This window comes from Nothoprocta perdicaria, unplaced genomic scaffold, assembly GCF_003342845.1.
Source record: "Nothoprocta perdicaria isolate Ctin4 unplaced genomic scaffold, notPer1 scaffold_149, whole genome shotgun sequence".
In the NCBI taxonomy this organism is placed as follows: domain Eukaryota; kingdom Metazoa; phylum Chordata; class Aves; order Tinamiformes; family Tinamidae; genus Nothoprocta; species Nothoprocta perdicaria.
The window spans coordinates 1660280-1680220 of record NW_020454638.1 but is presented as its reverse complement, the minus strand read 5'-3'; the positions used below and the strand labels follow the sequence as shown (position 1 = coordinate 1680220).

At 39.5% G+C, this 19941-nt stretch overlaps 2 protein-coding genes and 1 non-coding gene across 3 annotated transcripts in view; 1 reads left to right on the top strand and 2 right to left on the bottom strand.

The window, feature by feature from the left end:
• The window catches only part of PRSS12 (serine protease 12), a 33877-nt gene extending 30574 nt beyond the window's left edge, over positions 1-3303 (top strand). The window contains exon 13 of the mRNA XM_026034588.1: positions 845-3303. Within this exon, the coding sequence (XP_025890373.1) occupies positions 845-1152 (308 nt within the window). The 3' untranslated portion in view covers positions 1153-3303. The remainder of the gene's footprint in view (positions 1-844) is intronic.
• A 3504-nt stretch (positions 3304-6807) lies between these two features.
• The window catches only part of LOC112943437 (bifunctional heparan sulfate N-deacetylase/N-sulfotransferase 3), a 51406-nt gene continuing 38272 nt past the window's right edge, over positions 6808-19941 (bottom strand). Inside the window, exons 10-15 of the mRNA XM_026034589.1 lie at positions 18739-18909; positions 15389-15498; positions 13523-13625; positions 12567-12677; positions 8039-8234; positions 6808-6949 (exon numbers count right to left, since the gene is read on the bottom strand). Of these exons, the coding sequence (XP_025890374.1) occupies positions 8211-8234; positions 12567-12677; positions 13523-13625; positions 15389-15498; positions 18739-18909 (519 nt within the window). The 3' untranslated portion in view covers positions 6808-6949; positions 8039-8210. The remainder of the gene's footprint in view (positions 6950-8038; positions 8235-12566; positions 12678-13522; positions 13626-15388; positions 15499-18738; positions 18910-19941) is intronic.
• Positions 7052-7182, bottom strand: LOC112943456. The gene has a single exon (XR_003248582.1). It is a non-coding gene; the product is annotated as a small nucleolar RNA SNORA24 (small nucleolar RNA).

The following is a 19941-nucleotide window of genomic DNA, read 5'->3' as shown; positions in this document are numbered from 1 at the left end:
TAAGCTTGCAGTAGCAAGTAGAAAAACAACACACAGAGGAGTACATAAGTACTGCAAGAACATAAGTATATTCCTGCTTACGCAGAGCAGGATTGACTACAAAAAAAAAAAAAAAAAAAAAAAAAAAAATAGAAGGACAGGCTCTATTCCCAGAAAAACTGGATTAGTTGAGGAAACAGATTTTTGGAGTGAGACATTCCTGTGGCTACATTTGTTTGYTTTCTAGTGTCTAGAAGCATCAGGATTGTAAGATACTGTCCATCTCTAACAAAACATTCTTGAAGTCGGCAGCATTAACTCTGGGCTGAGGTGACCAGCAGCGGGCATATACTTACAGTAGTTAATGATGATGGAGCTCAGGATGATGGTGCTCCAGCTGGGAAGCTGATGGATGGTGCAGCACCTGCCAYCAATGAAGCGGAAGGACTTGAACTGGAGACCTAGAAATGAAGTGTCCTACAATTTTAGTCTTTCCTGCTCATATCTCCAAGGAATAGCTACTACATTTCAATATTAAATTATTATTATTTTTTTAAACACACTTTTATCTGTTAACCAACAAACAAAAATCTAGTTTTAGAAAGGTCCAGCACATGAGGTATAAACCTGAATCTTACTTGAATGTTAGGCTCTCAAAAAAATAYTTAATTTGTATTCTGTACTTACAAAAATCTATTTAATACTACTTTAGTGCAGTGGATTTTCATTGTTATGTTAGTATTCTTTACAGTCATTTTATTTAATGGTAAGATGGTATGAAGCATAACTTTATAAATCAGATGAAATTTTATTTATGCCTCCGAGATCAAGCATCGTAAGACAATTATGTGGGTCCTCTCTTCAGGGCGGGCCTATTCAAGAACACTGCAACAAGCGGCCATCCCGTTGCTGCCCAAGAAGGTATGYGAGGAGCGCTACGCGAGCAGGTTCACGGGAAGAATGCTGTGCGCCGGGAGCCTGCGGGAGCGGAAACGCGTGGACAGCTGCCAGGGAGACAGCGGCGGGCCGCTCATGTGCGAGCGCCCCGGCGAGAGCTGGGCTGTCTACGGCGTGACCTCCTGGGGCTACGGCTGCGGCGTGAAGGACTCTCCGGGCGTCTACACAAAGGTCTCGTCTTTTGTACCCTGGATAAAGAGTGTGACCAAATTATGAATGTCCTGAATCAAAATCTGGCAATACGTTTCGAGGTAGCACAGCTTAAAACAGCGCAGACAGCTGGGTCCCACAACACATGGGAACAGATGTTTTCCCAGTTCATGTGTCTTCCTACACACAACCTTGCCAGCTAGGGATTACAATGCAGATAAACTTACAGATAAACTTCTGTTTGCGGAAGTTTATATTCCATGAACAAATATCCATGTAGATAACGGCAGAAGCGATCACTATCTTAGAGTAACATTGGAGCGCAACAGTTGGAGAGTCTACTACTAGATTCACTGTTCAGAGATGACTATCATAGCAGTTATTCATGCTCCAAGCTTCTCTAGAGCCACAGATCTCAAAATTAATTTCCAGTCTAGTCTATTTAATCTGTCCTTGGCCATTTCCCTATTTATTGTTCCTATGGTCTTATATTCAAGTCCTTTCACCTTGTCTCATGTTTCATTCATCCTGGTGAGGATTCTGTGCAGGCACTGAAATGTTACAGGAAAACAATACAAAAATCCCCAGATAAACAGTTCTCACATCTTAGTTTCCAAAGCACATTCCCAAGCAAAGCAGACAAGGCTCTGGAAGCAATTACTTTCTCCTCAAAAAACCCTGCACAGCTGCATGAGCTAGATCAAAAACTCTACTTGCTTTGAATTTCAGAAAGACAACCATTCTTGATCTAGAGGGAGCCTTCCCCATCCTCCTCCTCATTTTTGGCATATGCATGTAATGCAACATGCAACATTTTGCATTTAAGCATTTAAGGTTTTTTTCTTTCTTGCCACTAGCCCTTGGTACATTATCAGTCTCAAACAATCCAGTTCTCTAACAAAAATTAAAATAATACAAGCTCATAGATTATTGGCTTTGGAGGGGCTTTACTAAAGTAACATTGGGAATCTCTACTGAWCTTACAAGGAAATTAAGTGTAAGGATATAGAATGCAAGAACTAGAGATGTTGAGCCAATACAAATTTTAAAAGGTTATAATCTTAAATAAGTTATATAAAACAAGGAATTCTATCATGTTTAGTTGGAATACCAATTCAATCTGACCTAACCAGAAAGGTAGAGCTACCTGAAATTCGTATACGCAAAATACTTGTGTATCCTTCATCTAGCAATTACTCACCCTTCTCACTGCAATTCAGGATGCTATCGGAAAAAACAGTCACGGGGTCCCAAATGTCCTTTTACATTCCAAACAATATTTAACATGACTAAAAAAGGTAGTTTCCAAAGGCTTAAGCTTTAGCATACCTGGATTCCCTTTGTCAATTCCTTTCATAAGATTCTGTTCCCAAGGCTATGGAAACCTTAGTTGTTTATTATAAAATTACTCTGACAGAAAGTGACTTCTACTTAGTACAGCATGAGATGTATTAAAGAACTATTTAGTAGTGCTATTAACTTCTTTATCACACAGAAGACAAGTAATTATGTTTCCAGGGCACCCTGTTTGGTAACAAGTTAATTCCAAAAGCTTTGAAGGTCAAGAAATACTCCAGTGTGAAAGATGGGGCCGTTGTGGTGGATATAACTGTACAAACTGTGACTACCAGCTACGGTTTTTCTGTTTCCTTTCTCCAAGTATTCCAGCTCAGTGTTATCTGGCCTTTTCTGAACAAAGTAGGATCCTTGTGTTCATACTATAAGTGGGTTATTGTCCACTTCTGTAAGCTTCCATGGCTCGCCAGTGTAACAAATACTCTAGACAGTTTAGCTTGCATGCAAAAAAATGGTAATATTGCAATATCCCATGTGATGGAAGACTTGGTCCTCAGTTTTTCTCCAGACCTCAAAAGTGATTTTCAAGGGCCATGACTAGTTTAAATACCTTGTTGAATTGGTGCTAAGCTAGAATACATAAGGTGCTTTTATACAGTATTTAAAGCCTTCTGTAATTCTGCACTACTGGTATAGCATGAAATACTTAAAATTAAAAAAAAAAAAAAAATCACAGTACAACAACCATCTGTCAGACCTATATGAAACACTCTGCTGGTGATTTTTAAATCCATTCATATTTTTACTGCTTATATAGACCCCTTTTAATTAAAATGATAGAAGAGGAATTACATTTGTCAGAAGAAAATCTACTTGTACCATCAAAACTTTGTTAAATAAGGCATGCTATTTTGATGCTTGTGAAGTAGCCTGTATAGGGCAATATAGTGTGTGATGTGTAACGAGAAATCATGATTTGCTTTTAGAAGTTGCACTGCAGAAATACTACACTTCAACAAATCTAGTCTGCACATTAAGCATGGTCAATCACTCAAGACTTAGTATAGTACTTTGCTAGTTTTGCTTAGTTTGCTTGCTCTTTTCCTAAGATGCTTTAATGACTAGACTCCTAAGTGTCGCACTAGTGTTTTCATGGTGTAGTTTCAGCCTTTTTAGTTTCTAACCAGGGGGAGCTGTTGGTGGAACTGACCTGTATGCCACCTGCATTTTTGTTYAAAGAGCCTGATGATGTGTGTACAATAAAAACTGCCACACTGACTACAACTTTTCTTTGTGATTTCTGTGAATAATATCCAGGAAGCTCAGCTGAACAAACTTGCTGTGGGTTAAGTGAAATCAGGTACTCTTGAAAAATATCATGATTTCATCTTCTTCCAAGTATATGAACTTCTGAGCATTTTTTCCATAAAAGCAAATTTGCTCCATACCATCAAACTTTCAACTTTAACTGCTATTATTGTAGGAACTGCTAACTCATCTAGAGCACTCAATGAAAAGYAGTCTATCCTACATTTTCAAAAGTACTTGAGAGATTTCTGACCTCTGCCACTTTTCCCTTTGTTCAACATTTGTAAAATGCACTTAGTTGCAGAAGACAAATTCTACTCTCCCACCTACCCAGAGGTTTTGTTATGAACAGACTGGTCACAGGGGTTAACAGTCACAGAAACTAAAGCAAACACTTGGCACTTGGGCTAGAGGACCAAGGTAAACACTGACAGTGGTCTCTCCAACTACCCCAACGCTACAGAAGTTCCATTAGGTGCAGTCTCTTTCAATTTCAAAGATTTTGTGATTTGATTTCCGTCTTACATTAAATTACACAACTACTCAACACCTTTCCAACCTTTCACTGAAATGCTTTCCCTCAACTTGTTCATTTTCAAGAGAAGACAAAATGGAATTGCACTGGAAACAACGAATGAGGGAAGCATTACTGCAGTTGACAGACAAAAATCATTTAATGAGGGTCCATGCAATTTGGTCCGATAACAGCTTTCTGAAGTGAAGGCACCTTATGCACAAACACTGAACCACAGATGAACCGAGTGCTCTTTTCCATTCTCAGCTACCTAGTTTTCTGTTACACTTAAAACAGGATTTTCCTTTGCTACTCTCAGCACACAACTGGCAGTCCATGCTTATCCCAGGTAAGGCCACATAGCCTCACGAAGGGCACTCTAAAAGCTAAAAGACCTACAATTTAAAATCTTGTTTCAGAAACTACTATAGAATAATGCTCTGCTACAGGCCTCCAAGTTACTTTAAGTTTTATATCTGGTCCCCAACACCACTGCTGCTTCTTGCTTTTCACGCCTGCCTTTATCTGGTTTTCTTCATAGGATGAAGGCCAGGCACAGAGAAATTCTGCAGAGGAGCAATCYCACCAGCTCCCAGAGGTTGCACAGACCTTCCTGCCCTCACCGTGTCTCTGGAATAGCAACAGCTCCCTCCTGACCACTGTCTGCCTGGCATTTGCTTAGGATGCCAATCACTCTGCCCTTGCAAAGATGTGCTTACTTTTCTAAAAGTGGGAAGGCAAATGAAGACCAGTTTCCTACAGAAAACAGAATTTATGGTGCAAGCTCAGACCAGTGGTTACCAGGCTTTGCAGGCATGAACTTGGAAGCCTAGGCAGGAAAGGTCACATACAATAGTGCTGCATGCAGAGCTGTCAAACACAACTGAGCAGGTGTAGCACTATTTATTACAGCTTCACACAGAATACACATTCAGCTGTACTTTGTCATCCCTGGCAGAAAATACACACAAAGTTCACAGCTACCTGCTCTACCTAGACAGTCTACTGCAAAGCACAACTAACCCTCCCATGTGAAGTAGTTTCTTCAGAGGCACTTGCTGCAACTGAAGTCCAGAAGCACCTCAGCCCCGCCACAGCAAATACTGCCCTTTCCTCAGCTATCCAGTACTGCAAAGTGCAAGCACACTGTCCTCTTGGCTTCAGATTTGTGTGTGGAAGATACTCCACGTGTGCCACAAGAGAYGGAGAACATGCCTTACCTAAGACAAAAAGCATGGAAACACTTAAGCTGTCCAGTCCTGCAACCATTCACCATCTACTGGAACTCCACATATTGTTGAATATGGCTTAAATAACACATCCCTCAGKAGCCAACACTGCACAAGCAGCTACACTCAAGTCAGATTTTCGTCCCTCACCAGCAGCCTCTGACAGAAAGATCAGGTAAAATGGCTGTGTATGTGGCTGTGTATCAGCCACAATTACTSTGGCCTGTATCCACAAAGGGCAAATTTAAGGACCAGCTACACACACATGAGCAAATCCAGAACTGCTGGAAGCGAGTACACCCAGATTCGGTTACTTGCAGTCTTGTAATGAAGAGAAGACAAATGGAGTGAAAGTCAGCATCTCTTTATTAACTCACTGATACAGGGAACGCTGTACATTGGTGTGTACATACAAAATATGGCTGCAGCTGTTCAGGTTCACTTTCCAGACTTTACACCAACTTACCTTAATTGTAGTATGTATCCTATATGTACTTACTGCAAGATTGGTTAACATGTTCCAACAGCATGAGAACCAACACTGAACATACACTTGTCAATGGATTTAAGGGTATCGCAGCATGGCCAACCACAAGATAAGACTATAGCTCAGCCATTATAGTTAGCATTAATGAGGTTGTTTGAGACTCTGTGACAGACATGAAGCAGGAGCAGCAGAAGATTCTGCAGAGCTGGTCACCCTTCYGGCGTTCCCTCATGTTTGCATACAAGCAATCAAGACTAGTTTCAGGCACAGTAAGCTACATGCCAGTCCATCTGTGCTCTTAGTAAAGATCAGAGAAACAGCAGGTCATTTCTTTCAGGCTCCAGGACTGAACTCRATTAGAAAAGCTCCTATCTGTTGAGGCTGAAGACAGATTAAGACTTAGACAAAAATTAACTCCTGTCAGCTCTGCTTGGTAACCAGAAATACGACTGCTCACAAAATGCATCTACACCAGATGACTAAATACAGCAAARATGGCTGAAGAGCCCAATGCTCTCCTACATATTGTCATCTACTCAACTTAAGCTATCAGCTCCTTCCACTCAGCTCCAGGTCCCTCTCAGTATTCTCTTCTTGATAGGACACTTCTACAGATGGTTCCCAAAAGCCTGGATTCATATGCCTCTGGTGCARCAGGCATTATGCTTTGTTATGAGTCACTATCCTAATGCACTGAACATGCCTAGACACAACTCTCCTTCCTAGTTTTGCTCTTGATTTTATCTTGGGTTTTTAAAGAACAACCACACAAATCAAGCATAAAAACAAAACAAATAACAACATAAAACAAAAACATAAACAAAATCATACACAAAAAACCTGAAATATCCTACATCTTAATTTCTGTGCCAACAAACCAAGTCTCACCAACTTAGTGGCCAAATATAACTGGTGAACTGAAATTGTTCCCGCTCAAAGCTTCATTCTTAACCCTTCCTTGTGCAAGACATACTTCACAACGTTCTTCCTTGGGAAAACTTGGCAACAGTTGCTCGTCTCTGAAAGCACCTTCGGAGAGAGGGGAAAAACAAAATGCAAATTGAAAGACCAGACCCCAAAAGCAAAACCCTCAAGGTCAGACCGCCAACCCCGCACACCCCTGCCTGCTCGGAGTGTTACTTGCTACAGTCAACAACTGATACCAACGGGTCGGTACAAGCTTTGCCAATTAGCAAGCCGCTGCTCTTCCATGTCTAGGAAGGGGAACAGCCACGAGCGGCAGCCCCCATGAGACCATGGAGCCCCGCGCGCCGCCACGTGGCGGCCGTGCCCGCGCCGCCGCCATGTCCCGCTGCCCTCGGCCCCGCCGCGGGCCCTACCTGCGCCGCCGCCGCCGCCGCTCCGCCGGGCTCCGCTCCGCGGCCGCGCCTGAAGGGAGACCGCGCCGCGCCGCCCTCTTCCAACGGTCGCTCCGCGCGCCCAGAACATTCGAGCTCGGGCCGCGGCCGCTCCCCCCGCCCCCCGCCAACGGCCGCCCGCGCGCCGGCCAACGGCCAGCGGCCCGGTCTCGCGCTGCAGGCGCCAAGAGCCGCGCGCTGGCAGCGCAGGTGCTCGTGCAGCGGCCGCCCCGCGCGCCAGCAACACCCGCGCGCACGCCCCGCGCCAAGGGCCCCCGCCGCGACGGGAGCCCCGCGCGCGCCCCGCTGCACGCGGCGCCGCCGGCAGCGGAAAGGGCGGGCAGCGCTCGGCGGCGCGGGCTCGGCGGCGCGTGCGCAGGCGCGGGCCCCGCCCCCGCCCCCAAGGTAAAGCATCCAACATGGCGGGCGGTGGGGGGTGACGTGCACTGAATTGTGTGGCTCAGGAGGGGAGAGTTTCCCAGAGACGGGGGAAGGGGCTCTCGGTTGACCCTGAATGTTCATCTGTGAGAACAGGCTGGTGCTTTCCTAGGAACGCAGGCAGCTGGGCAATTAAAACGCATGAGCCTTAATCCCCTTCTGAATTTCTCAACAGAAGAGAAGCAGAATGAGGAAAAAAAAGAAAAACGGGGAAATGAGGAAAGAATATATCGAAGAAGAAGACAGGGAAAGAAGTGAACAAACAGACTACATAGTGGAAAAGAATCAATCTTATCATGTTTTTCAAATCTATCACTCTTACTTCGTCTAAAGTCTTCTTCCATTCAGTTTTCCCTAGCTCTTGGTTTCATCTGATTTTTCTTTTCTTGTTCCTGTGATTTGTCCTTTGATGCTGACTGATGTGTCTTCTTCATCCGTCATTCACCCATGTAGTCCATAAGGACAAAAAAAGAGGTCTCATTTGCCTTTGAGGTCTAAGAGTTTGGGAACTGGAAGAACTGGAAAAAAATAAAGCAGATGAATTGGAGACAGAAGTTATGTAGTTTACCCTAAGAAAGGTATCCTCAGGTCTGTGCAGGCTGATGCAATGGCAAAACTACTAAATTCCCAAGGCTAATAATTTAAGTAAAGCTTGCTTGTTCTTTTAAAAATAGCAAAACCTGGAAGTGTTTCTATAGCACAGGAGAAAATTTGGGTACGATAAGGGAAAAATAAGCAGGAACCAAAAGCAGTAAAACAAGCATCTGCATAACACAGTAATATTCACTCAYGGAGACAGTAAGCAATATTTTCCATTTGTGAAAATATTTCATGCTGCTCCCATGTTCCTGGATTGTGCTGTAGCTGAAAGCCAAGCTGCAGACAAAACTGGAAAAGGACAACTTGCATGAACACAAAAACCACCTCTACACAGCAGTACATTTTCTTATCAGAGTTTATTGTTGCACTTCATATATCATGCCACTATCAGAATAATATCTATTTTTATTTAAAAAAAAACTTTGAGAAAAATGTTTCCAGCAATTTTCATTCAATGTGAATGACAAGAATATTACATCTATAAACATTGAAATATCTATTTAATTTCTTCCTGAGGAAGTTTCACATTTTTAAGCAATGAAAAAGAATATTCTGTACAAGCTAGTCTGCAAATCAGTGAAACTAATTATTTCTGCACAAGTAGAACTGGGAAAATATCACAGTATTTTCAGGAATGTTTGCTCAGATCATTAAGTAAATTCATATCAGTCTCTGTGTTTAGACCCCCTAGTGGTAACTTTCTGCTAATACTCACACATTGATTTTTACTGGCACAGACCTCCATGTAAAGCAAATCTTAGAATTGTATTTATGAAAACAAATGTGAAGCTCACATAACCAAGCATTTGTAAAGAAACTGCCTGTGCAGTTAGCTACCAGGAGAACAGAAACCACAGCTGTGTTACCAACCACAGTAAACACTTTGACTAGCAAATAGAGCTCCTTTGTGATGATCATTATTCATCTTAAATAACTGTTAATATTGACAGTCTGTTTCTGCAAATCGAACCTTTTAGACAAGTTGTGAACAGAAGAGGTTAAACTTTGTCAGATAATACTGTATGTTGTATGACTTGCTTCCTTATTCCTGTGGAATAACATCACACCTAGCTGTTGTCTGCAGGCCTTGTTTAGGCTATTCATCATCATGTTCACTGTACATTAAAAGCCACTTCTATTTTTGTAATCTCCATATTAAATGTAAGAACATATTTAAAGAGAAGAGTTATGGAGAGAAAAAAATGGCTTTGTACCATCTTTTTATAAGCAACTAATATCYGACCATCTGAAATGAGAAGCGCAAAGAACCAGCTCCATTCACCGCTGCTTCTCTATTGCTTTTGTGTGGGAGAAGAGCACTTCTAATGGACATGCTGCTACCCTGCAGCACCATTTCTAGGGATGCTGAAGTTTAGCAGCTTGGTTTCAGTAGGAGCTTGGACTGGTGAATGTGCCCTTTTGGAGGCACGTTTTCAGGGACAGGAGGTCCGATTACTTTGTTTGTACTATTGACTCTGGTAAAATTCTCACAGGAATCCAATGAGAACTGCCCAAGCACTCAGGAAAGAGCTGAGGCCATAGGAGAGCCCCAGCCTCCTGCTCCTCATCGGTCTTCACTGCCATCACAGCACTCCTTCCAGAGGATGAACCTAGTCTGGCCAAGGCCACGGCTGTGCATGGGAAGTGCCTATGCTCTGCATGCTCCAACCTGACAGGCAGCCCTKGAGCTGCCTTGGCTATAAGGGGTTCCTCACAAAACCACAGAAGGCCAAAGCTCTGGGACCAGTCAGCTTTCCTGTCGCAGAATTCCTGGAAGGACAGTGTGACTGATGTGCATGTACACACCACCACTCCATCGAGGCTTGGCTATCTGCTCATCAGTCTCCTCTTGCTAAGGCCTGGATTTTGCAGAGGAAGGAGAGAGAAATGGCATTCTTGGAAAGAAAGACCCAACTGTGGGCATGCTGAAGCCTCCAGCATGGAGGAGACAGCATGCAGAGAAGTTGTTACCTCAGCAGGAAAATCTCAGATGCTTGATAATTCCTATTTTTGTTGGKTTTTTTTTCTATTGTACAATTGCTACTCTAAAGAACATGGGCAGAGGCAGCAGAACACAAAACATGAGTTTTGTGCAATCCCTTTTTTTTTTCTTTTTCTTTCTTTTTTTTTTTTTTAATATTTGAGTGATGGTAAATTAGGTTGTATCATGGATAAAGTCAGCCATGCCAGGATGAGACCCCCAGGTTTTTCTCCAGTTATTCCATTCTGTTGTAATAAATCCATACAGATGCTTGAGGGGCACATGAACTGTCCACAGCATTCAGAGAATTTTGCATTTACAGATATTCATAATTCAGGGTGTTTCTTTTATCAAAGTAGAAGTACATACAGCAAGTTACCTTTTTGACCTAATCTATGTAAAAGTGAATAAAGTGAAATGAAAATTCTCCAATAAAGACGTTCATCTTAAAAGAACGTGTACTCTAGCAGGTCCTTGTCATGCATTCTCCTTTAGCAAAATGTGCTGCAAAAAGAGCAATGTTATATACAGTGAATTTGTCCAGATCTTTTTCTTTACAGGCCTATTAGAACCAGATATTACATAGACAAAATCAATAAATAATAAAGATTACCACTTAGAGATACAGTAAGGATCTCAACATGTGTTTTCTGTTTAGGGAATAACAGACTGGTTTTCATTCCGTTACCTTGAAAGTTAAATTACATGATTTCATAAGTATTTTAAAACATTGAGACTCTGATTTTTTTCCCACTATTTGGTGCATCTTTTTAACTATTAGTCCTGAAACAAATCATGGCAATATCACAAAGTTATTGTAAAAAAAACTGCCTTAAGAACTGTAGCTGTCTTTCACCTGGTATTTTTTCACTACTTCTTCATGTCTTTTAGATACACTCGGAGCACAAGTTCATCGAAGAAGCATTAAGGCAATATGTAAAAGAAATTTTCAGTGATCTCTTCTCACAATTTGTAAAGTACCTTTTATCAGACTATATCACACGTCTAAACTGACATATTGTGAAATGTACCACTGAAATTTCCAAAATTACATCAGTGTAAGGCTGGGTATTAGCCTTTTCCATGATTAGAGCCTAATTTTTTCAGTGTTACATGCTGTGTTCTTTTTTTCCTTTCTAAAGGTTATTCCTAATATTTAATATCAAACTTTAAAAAAATACCCAGAACCAGTGTTTATACTGTGAAATCAGATGTTTGCAATGGACATAAACTGGACGCATTGAACATGCTAAAGTTTTGATCAGGGTGAAGGCAACTCAAGGAAAAAGTAGTCATGCAAACTAAGGCAGTTTAAGTATGGATCTATTCCTGCTCTTTACCAGTTTTTCCYTCATTTCAGTGGAGTCATTCCTGGTCTCATAATAGCTCACAATAGCTAGAGAATAATATTGCCCATAAAGGTTATATTGTAACTTTTGTGCTTCACATGTCCAATTAAATTTCTCTTTACATACAGTCTACCTTCTGTATTTTGACATTTCAATCAGTGAAAAATCAGTAATTACAAATAGAAACTCTTATATCATTGTAAGATTTTCCTGTTACAGGCTATGACCACAGGTTGCATCCCTTTTTTGCTACACTGCTTTAGCCTGTGCATTCCAGATTTTGCTCAAGGAATTTTGTGACTGTACGCGCCTCAACTGTATGTGGTAATTATACTTCTCTGTCTTGTTAGCATATGCTATTTTGTTAGTATATACTAACTACCTTGCTAGTATATACTTTGTTAGCATATACCTTGTTAGGATATACTTTGGGTATTTGCCAAGCTGATTCCAAAGGCAGGAGAAAACTTGGCATTTTCTGCTACACTAAATTTTCTGACTTTATGCAAGACACAATAATCAAATATTAAGAAAAAATTGTCAGAGGCACAACAATGGACGGCAAAACATACATGAGACACAATACTTRTAAACTGATATATAAAAGTGTAAATATTTATGGTGAAATTGGATGGGTCATGTATCTTTGAAGCTTACACCAGTTTCAATTGACTTCCACAGATGTACACAGAAGTCCACAAGTCCACAGGCCCAGAAATGATTATGAGAAAGACCGTGGCCCATCAAAGTTCTAAGGAACACATACATTTTCACAGTCCACATGCCAGCACATGGAAATAACTTCTTTCTTTTACTCTTTTTTTAAAGAGGTATATTTTACAACACCTTCTGGGAGCTCCTGGAGACTTTAGGTATGATGACTGAAGTGTGCAACAGAGATTTTTTCAATGCTATCTTACTTTCTGCAGCTCCTGTCTTAGCCATGACGGCAGAGGTTGTCCCAGTCTGTGTAGGAGTTTCGACAGTTCCACATTGTGATCTCTGTAGTAGTTTGACAGAAAAGCCCTGCACTGATGGATATAAAAATAGTTATTTTTATTTAACACAATGCSTCAAAGTAGTTGCTGTGAATTCTGGGTTTTGAAGTTCATTTAACTGCGTCAAAACTTTACTTTCCCTTCTGTAATTTATATTGTTTTAAGCTACCTAGTGCATGCAAGTTTCAGCTCTTCAGTCTAGGAGCTGAACTACAGAAGATAATTTCAGGAATAACTGCAGTATAAAGGATATCCAAAATGAGCATCAAAATCAAAGGATTTGATTTTTGCTCTCAGATTGTCATGTCAATTAAGAATTGCTCTGAAACTGATACAACTACTTCAAATTTACCCTAGTGTGACTGAAAGTCATAAAGAGCATCTAAAATTGCTTTGCATTCAGGCATCGGCCAGTTTGTATCCCCAATATTCAGAGGTATTTAGAAATGAAAAACAAAATAAAAACAAAGTCTTTTGTTTTGCACTAAAGCACTAACTGTCATGCCCTACGTACTCTGAAGGATGCAGAACCAGACACACATATATCACACCTGATCAGGACTGCGAAGCCTCCGCTGGTTAAGTTGCTTAGCTACAGGGACTAGGTTTCTGCATGAATTTCAGGGAAATTCAGTGCTTCCAAGCTTATTTTTCTATAGGGTGCTAGGTTTTAGAAGTTTTTTTTTTTTTTTTTTTTTTTTTTTATATGACTTGAATACTTTTGATTTGAAATAAAAGGGCGAAGTAGTCATTATACTCTGGCTATCTTGAATATAATCAAATAACTAATAACTTGCCCTTTTTAATATTTTGCCTGTGTGGTATCCCACAGATGGCAGCTAAATCCTTTTTTTATGCCAAAGAGAATAATGGTTTACCTCAGAATCCATAGGAGGGTATTTTCTACCTTTGCTCTTTCCAAGACACTTGGTTTTTCCTTCTTCCAGGAGCTGACACCAGAAACCTTTATGTGAATCAAACCTGAAACAAATGTATTTTCAAATACATCAGATAGCAGTGACACTTTCAACTCAGAAATAAAATCAATCAAGTTCCCGTATTCTAATAGTTGAGTTTTTTTGTTTTTCTTTCTCCCCACCAGTAAGTTGGTATTAACAGTAACTTGAGAAAAGAGGGAAGACAACCGAGTGAACAGAGGAGCTGAAGCTTACTGTTGGGACTGGAAAAATATTGTGGCAGAGACACTGGTATATGCTGTTCATCTTAACAGATTAACTCAATAATAATCATAATAAACTATGCCATAAAATCTACACGGTCTGCATATGTTGACATGTACCCRTTGGTCATATACTTCAGAGTATATCTTAAGAATTACAACTTCAGCCAGGAACTACACATTGTATATGCCTTATTACAGGCAGGAAGTGACATATCCAGTGAACAGCTTCTCTTGGTCAGAGCTGTTGATTTAATCTTCTCTCCTGCAGAACTTCTGCCAGCTACGATATAAAGCACTTTTTTCTGGCTGAACAGACTTTGTTTTCATCAAGAGCAGTACACTTTTTTTTTCCATCCTAATTAGCTTTACCCACCTCTGTAAGGCATGTATGTTAAGATCGCTAGTCTATCCTTCACTTCCCGCTGTTTCATTGTCATTCTATACATTTGGTATGTTAATATTGGCCTACCTTGCATACCACTGTAAACTTAGAAGTTACAAAAAATGATGTCTTTGAGAAAGGATACAGAAATGCAAGCGGAATTTGTTTCATGTTGCTGCATTGCAATCTTAATAACAAGTAGTTACAAGAAAGGAATATTGTGTCATCTTTTGCCAAAAGCCGTGACAGAATAAATACATTTAAAGACAAAGGCATTATTGATGTAACTAAGATGATGTCATTGGCCTCGGTGCATTTTAACAGAACAAGTTGCTTCATTTCCATGAAGATTCCTTGTGTTCAAGAGCAGACAAAAATGTGTGCTACAGAACTAGATGCAAATGGGATTAATTCACAGTATCTGGGTCAAAGACTTTGGGATTCAAAACAAAACATAATTTTCAATACACTTAACTTCAAGGGTGAATTGGGCCCTTTATGTCCTTACAGTGCACCTGACTATGTCTTTAAAGATAAAAAGTCTGTTTTGCTACAAAAACAGACAAAAAGAAACAGGATACAACTGGATAAAAGCATTAAATAAAGATATATCTAGAAAAGAAAAAAAATATTTTCTGAGAATTTCTTATAAAGACAGACAAAAGGCTTGCATTCAGAAGAGTAGCCTAACGTTATCAAACTTATTTTTAGAGCAACCAAATCTAAACGTCAGAATTCAAAACACTTGTGTATGTGAGAGCTTCTGACATGTGAAATGGATGTTACACTTGACACTAATATTGTTGAATCCTTCTTGTAGCTGATGTTGAAAATAGAGAAACTAATTCCCTTTCTTTCTGTTTATACATGTTGGTTCTTTTATTGATGGRAATAAAATTTCTTTTTATTCATCCAGAATTCATATACGGTTCTCACAAAGCAATACTTAATCTGTCCATTTGTCAGCCTGTTTCTGTAACAAGCTCCACATTTAGTGACTCAGTGCATGATTCACAGAAAATGTAACCCTGCATTGTGTTCTTTGCAGACATTGAAGAATATCTCCCAATGATGGCTCATGTGACAGTAAAGTCCAAGAGGCTTTATTAAAGGTACTTATAGGCCACTGTTATTTTAAGAATATAGGAACACGAGGTTATGATGATACAGTTAACTTACGTTAGGGCTTCAGAGTAATTATAATGAGGAGAGACTCCCAGAAATTTCTGCACTTCATCCATCACAGTAGATGGGTCAGTTCTCAGCTGCTGTCCGTCAATAATTAGCAACTACAACAAATAAATGGATGTTTAATTTAAAATTATCATGTAATGTTTCAAATGAAAACTTTCACCTCTATTGAACTCATTCACCATAGAGCAAGCACTGCCCCTGTTTTATTTATCATCATTATTAATGACCTGGGAACAGGATAAATAGCATGTTAATTAAATATGAAATAATTTAATTTGGAAGCTGTTGTGACAACAGAAAAATAACAGTTAAGGATCTGGAAAGATCTGAAGTATTGGAAGGAAATTGAATAAGATTTACCTATCCAAGATAAAAGGTATTAACATCTGGATAAATAGCATGCAATTCTCATAGACACAGACATACACATACATATGCTAGAGACTTACTGAGAAGCCAGTCACTGAAAATGACCAAAAAGACAGCAAATAGTAGGTAAATGTTAGGTGGAATKCTTTGCTTCCAAAAATGTACATTGTTTTACAAGAATATTAATAAAACTAGGTATTAGAAAGCCTTTAAGGCAGGACTGTAGGTGGATATGGAATATGGAACAAATCTCTAAGAAAGCCAGGTTCTAGTAGGTAATGTCTTTTTCTTCTTCAAATGTTTGACCAGCTGCATGGGCTGACCATCTACATTTGACCCAGCATTCACACGGGGCTACTTCAGATAGTGCCGTCTCTATTTGAAGGTGAATCTTAATGGAAACAAGACTCTATGGGATGATTTTATCAAACACAAGCTCAGGCCTAAATGACCCTCTGATGGCACAGTATGGTTGGGACTTTGTGACTGTTGGAAGAGAAACAAGTCCCAAATGGCCTGGTTGAGCATTCATTTTCTGTAATGGAAACACCTCTGCTTTTTCCACTGTGCTGTAATGATGAAGACGAGGTGCAAAATATATTTGCAGATAGTTCAACAGTCTCATTCTGCAAGCTGTGCTGAAGCTGTTTTTTATGTTTCTATGCAAGGAGAGAGGCTAAAACCATATGACTTGCTTTAAGGTTTTGATGAAACTTWTTAGATTCTGAAAACTATGAGGTTTCAGAGCATAATCAAAAGAGAGAAAATGTGTTTTCTTTTGCTCATTCAATCTTTGGAACTGCTCATATATAGTATGTGGTTTTAGAAATGTGAATGTGTGGAAGTATCAGGCTATTCAGAAAGCAGTGACTCATCCTATAAGTCTTTGCAGTACGAGACATTATGATCGCCTGACTCCAAAAATGAACCGACTGCCTTCTGGAGAAGTAAACTTTCATAGCACAGAGGTCAAAAACATCTCAACTGGGCAATGCTTTTCTTAATAATGGTTATTGCAACATAAGCTTTATTTCTAGTAGAGCTGGTGCATTAGTGTATCTTTTAGATCATGAGGGAGTTCACCATGACAGGTCCTCACTTCTTCTACAGCATTGCACTGAAGCAATGAATTACAGGTGCAAATTAATTTTGCATGACCTTCCTGAACTTACAGTGATTCATCCTGATGACCATCATATAGAATCAAACATCTGCAAAAATATTTGCAAAGTACTCCGAGATTTGCAAATTAAGAGTACCACTTTAGAAGAGTGTGCTATTGCTTTTACCTACCCTGACACTATTTCTATCCCTCACTGTATGCCTGCTGACTTTCTAACAGACATTAAAGTCACAGCTCAGTCACACAAGTAGATACCCTACTATTTATACAGCAATAAAAATTACAAATGGCTTTAGACAGGCTGGCTAAGTGCTCCTTTTGATAGCTAAAGCTCTCATTTTGTAGATAGGGCTATACTTCTAAGCTGATGTGATTTTAGCTTTGCCTTGATCTGATTTTAGCTTTGCCTTATGTAACCTCTTTATGCTTCCGTAATTTCTTGAACTTGCCAGGAAGTTTGGATGCAGCTACCATACTTTGTTGTTTTTACAATGCAAGTTAATGCCTAATGTTTTTACAGAGAAAACATAAGGCTACCAAGGCTAGTTCTTTGCTATCATCATGGGATGTAAAATCTGGCAAAAATTGCTTTGATGTTGCACATTGTTCAATTCTTGAGAGAAACTTTGGAAAAGCAAACAAAAACATGATGTAGAGAATTTCACGAGTGTCATGACATTACAATATTGTATAACTCATGAAGTATCCAAGGCTGGCCTATGTGGAAAATAATATCTACTGGATGCATCAGTGCTTCCTTGGCACATTCTCAGAAAACAGAAGGCAGAGATTCCAGCCAACTTCTCTCAGCTAAGCTAGTCCTGGATAAGCAGAAGGTTCAGATTGCAGCCAACCTCCCTCAGCTAAACTAATCTTTAAATGTTGGGTGGGAAGTACTGCCAGACATACTGTTAATGTCAGAAAAATCCATTCCAGTAACAAATCTACCAAGGAGATGCAGCTAGTGTGTTATTACCTGTCGAGTCTTTTACACCAGAGGATGTTCAGGGCTTACTTAGGCTGTGCATCTTTTGAGTTTGATCCTATATAGGCCAGGAGACTAATAACGTGTGTGTTATGTGCCAGCTGAAGGTTACTGAGAAGATGCACTTTTCAAGCTGCTTATATACACACCTGTGTACAACTCTGGATCCATAAACACATACCCTTTGAGACTCAAAGACACGCAGAGAAACAAAGGWAAAGTCAAGGATTCAGGGTAAGTGATAAACAGCAACTTTGGAGCAGCAGTGCACCAGTGAAATGGCTTCAGTGCATGAACAAGAAGCCCTGATATGTGGGTGTGTAGGTTTTGGCAGTTACATGTAMAAATTTCCCCCCAAAACTTTCCGAAGTGTGCAGGGGAAATATTATTGAAGATTTCTGTTACTTTCCATCATTTTTTTTTTTTCCTTTGGAAACACTGATAGATCTTCTGATACTAAAGCGACCATGAAGCACTGAATGCCTCTTCTGTTTTCTTCAACAAAAAAGACAGAAATAAAACGATGAAAGAATGAGCACATGGAAAACAGCTCTGTGTTAAAGGCAGTTAAGGGTACARGAGTGTTCAAGAAGCAGCAGTGAAGCTTCCTGAATCTGCAGATTATTGGTTTGATTTGATTTGCAGAAGCTCCTAGCTGTTAAGGTGCTGGGTCATGGCGTCTTTAGTAAGCTAGAGACAACCAATTAGAACATGGTTATGAGTAATCAATTTCTTGAAATATAGTATAGGATATCTAGAATATCCCTGAGGATCAGTTTTAAGTAATATTTTTACAAAGATAATCTTTCAAAATATTACATAGACATGAATAGGAYATGAAGTTACAGTCTTAATCACCTGATAAGGTGGGAAGTAAGTTAGCCATCTTTCAATATGGGTAGCATACCATCCAGGCGCCAGGCATCTCTTCTGCAGAGCTCTAAGCTCGKAAGGGGCTCGAGGTCCAGCTGTGATCACCTGATAGAAGCTGAATTTTAGAGCTGCGGGGTCTTCATGTGACCGCTGATGCTGTAAAAGAAATTGTATTGCTGGAACTTCATCACGGACCATAAAGTCATGAAAATGCAGAAGATTGCATGGACAGTCTTACCAAACAAACCTTACTGACCTTACCTTGAGCGGCTATTTACATTATAAGTTACTTTAGATGCATAGATGTTTATTTTCAACAAGCTGACTGGCTTTTGTATGAATCACTCTGGGATAACAAATACAAATACTAAGGAGTTCCATTTCTAGCAGTTTTACTGTTTTCTAGATTAATTCTCATCAAAACAACAATGAAAAACATGTCACAGGAAATCTAAGAACTTTACTTTGTTTGTAGTTTTATCCTGCTTTTATCATTGCCAAATTCCCATTGAAATTAGTAGATCAAAAGAAAAAAAAAAGTCTTAACCTAAATGAAAGCAATTAATTARGATTAGGATTGGAGAAGCAGAAGTCCATCCTAAAAAAATCTTGCTACCTTTCCTTCAGATTTCCCATATGCTCTAGATATACATCAAAGTACCTGGTACAAAACTAGCCTTTAAAATGTCAGTAGATAATCTTCCCTGATTCTTTGGAATTCATGGGGATCCATCCATATATTAATCTAACCTTACCTTCAATTATCCCTTTTAATATTAGCCATATTCTTGTCATCTCTACTAAATATTTACTATTACTTTGTAAAATTTTACAAATCAAATCTGGGGAACCTACTTATTTTTATAATATACAAAAATATTTTTTTGCATTRACATAGCTTTTCCAATATTATAACAAAAATGAATTACAGCACTGAAGTACTAATGGAACATTAAACTAAAATATTGCAGYAGTGTTTTCCAAGTACTCAGTGCTCACAGTGCATTTCAGGCAGAAGTTTTATCTTTCATCTTTTAATATTTTTGCTTCCATTTATTTTTTAACTTGGTGTTTGCAAAAGAACAGGTATTGGAGTATATATTAAGCTTCTATTTTGAGTCTGAACTGGGCAACTGAGTCTATAAACTATTTTTTTTAAAGTGCTGATTACATACATAATTAYGTTAA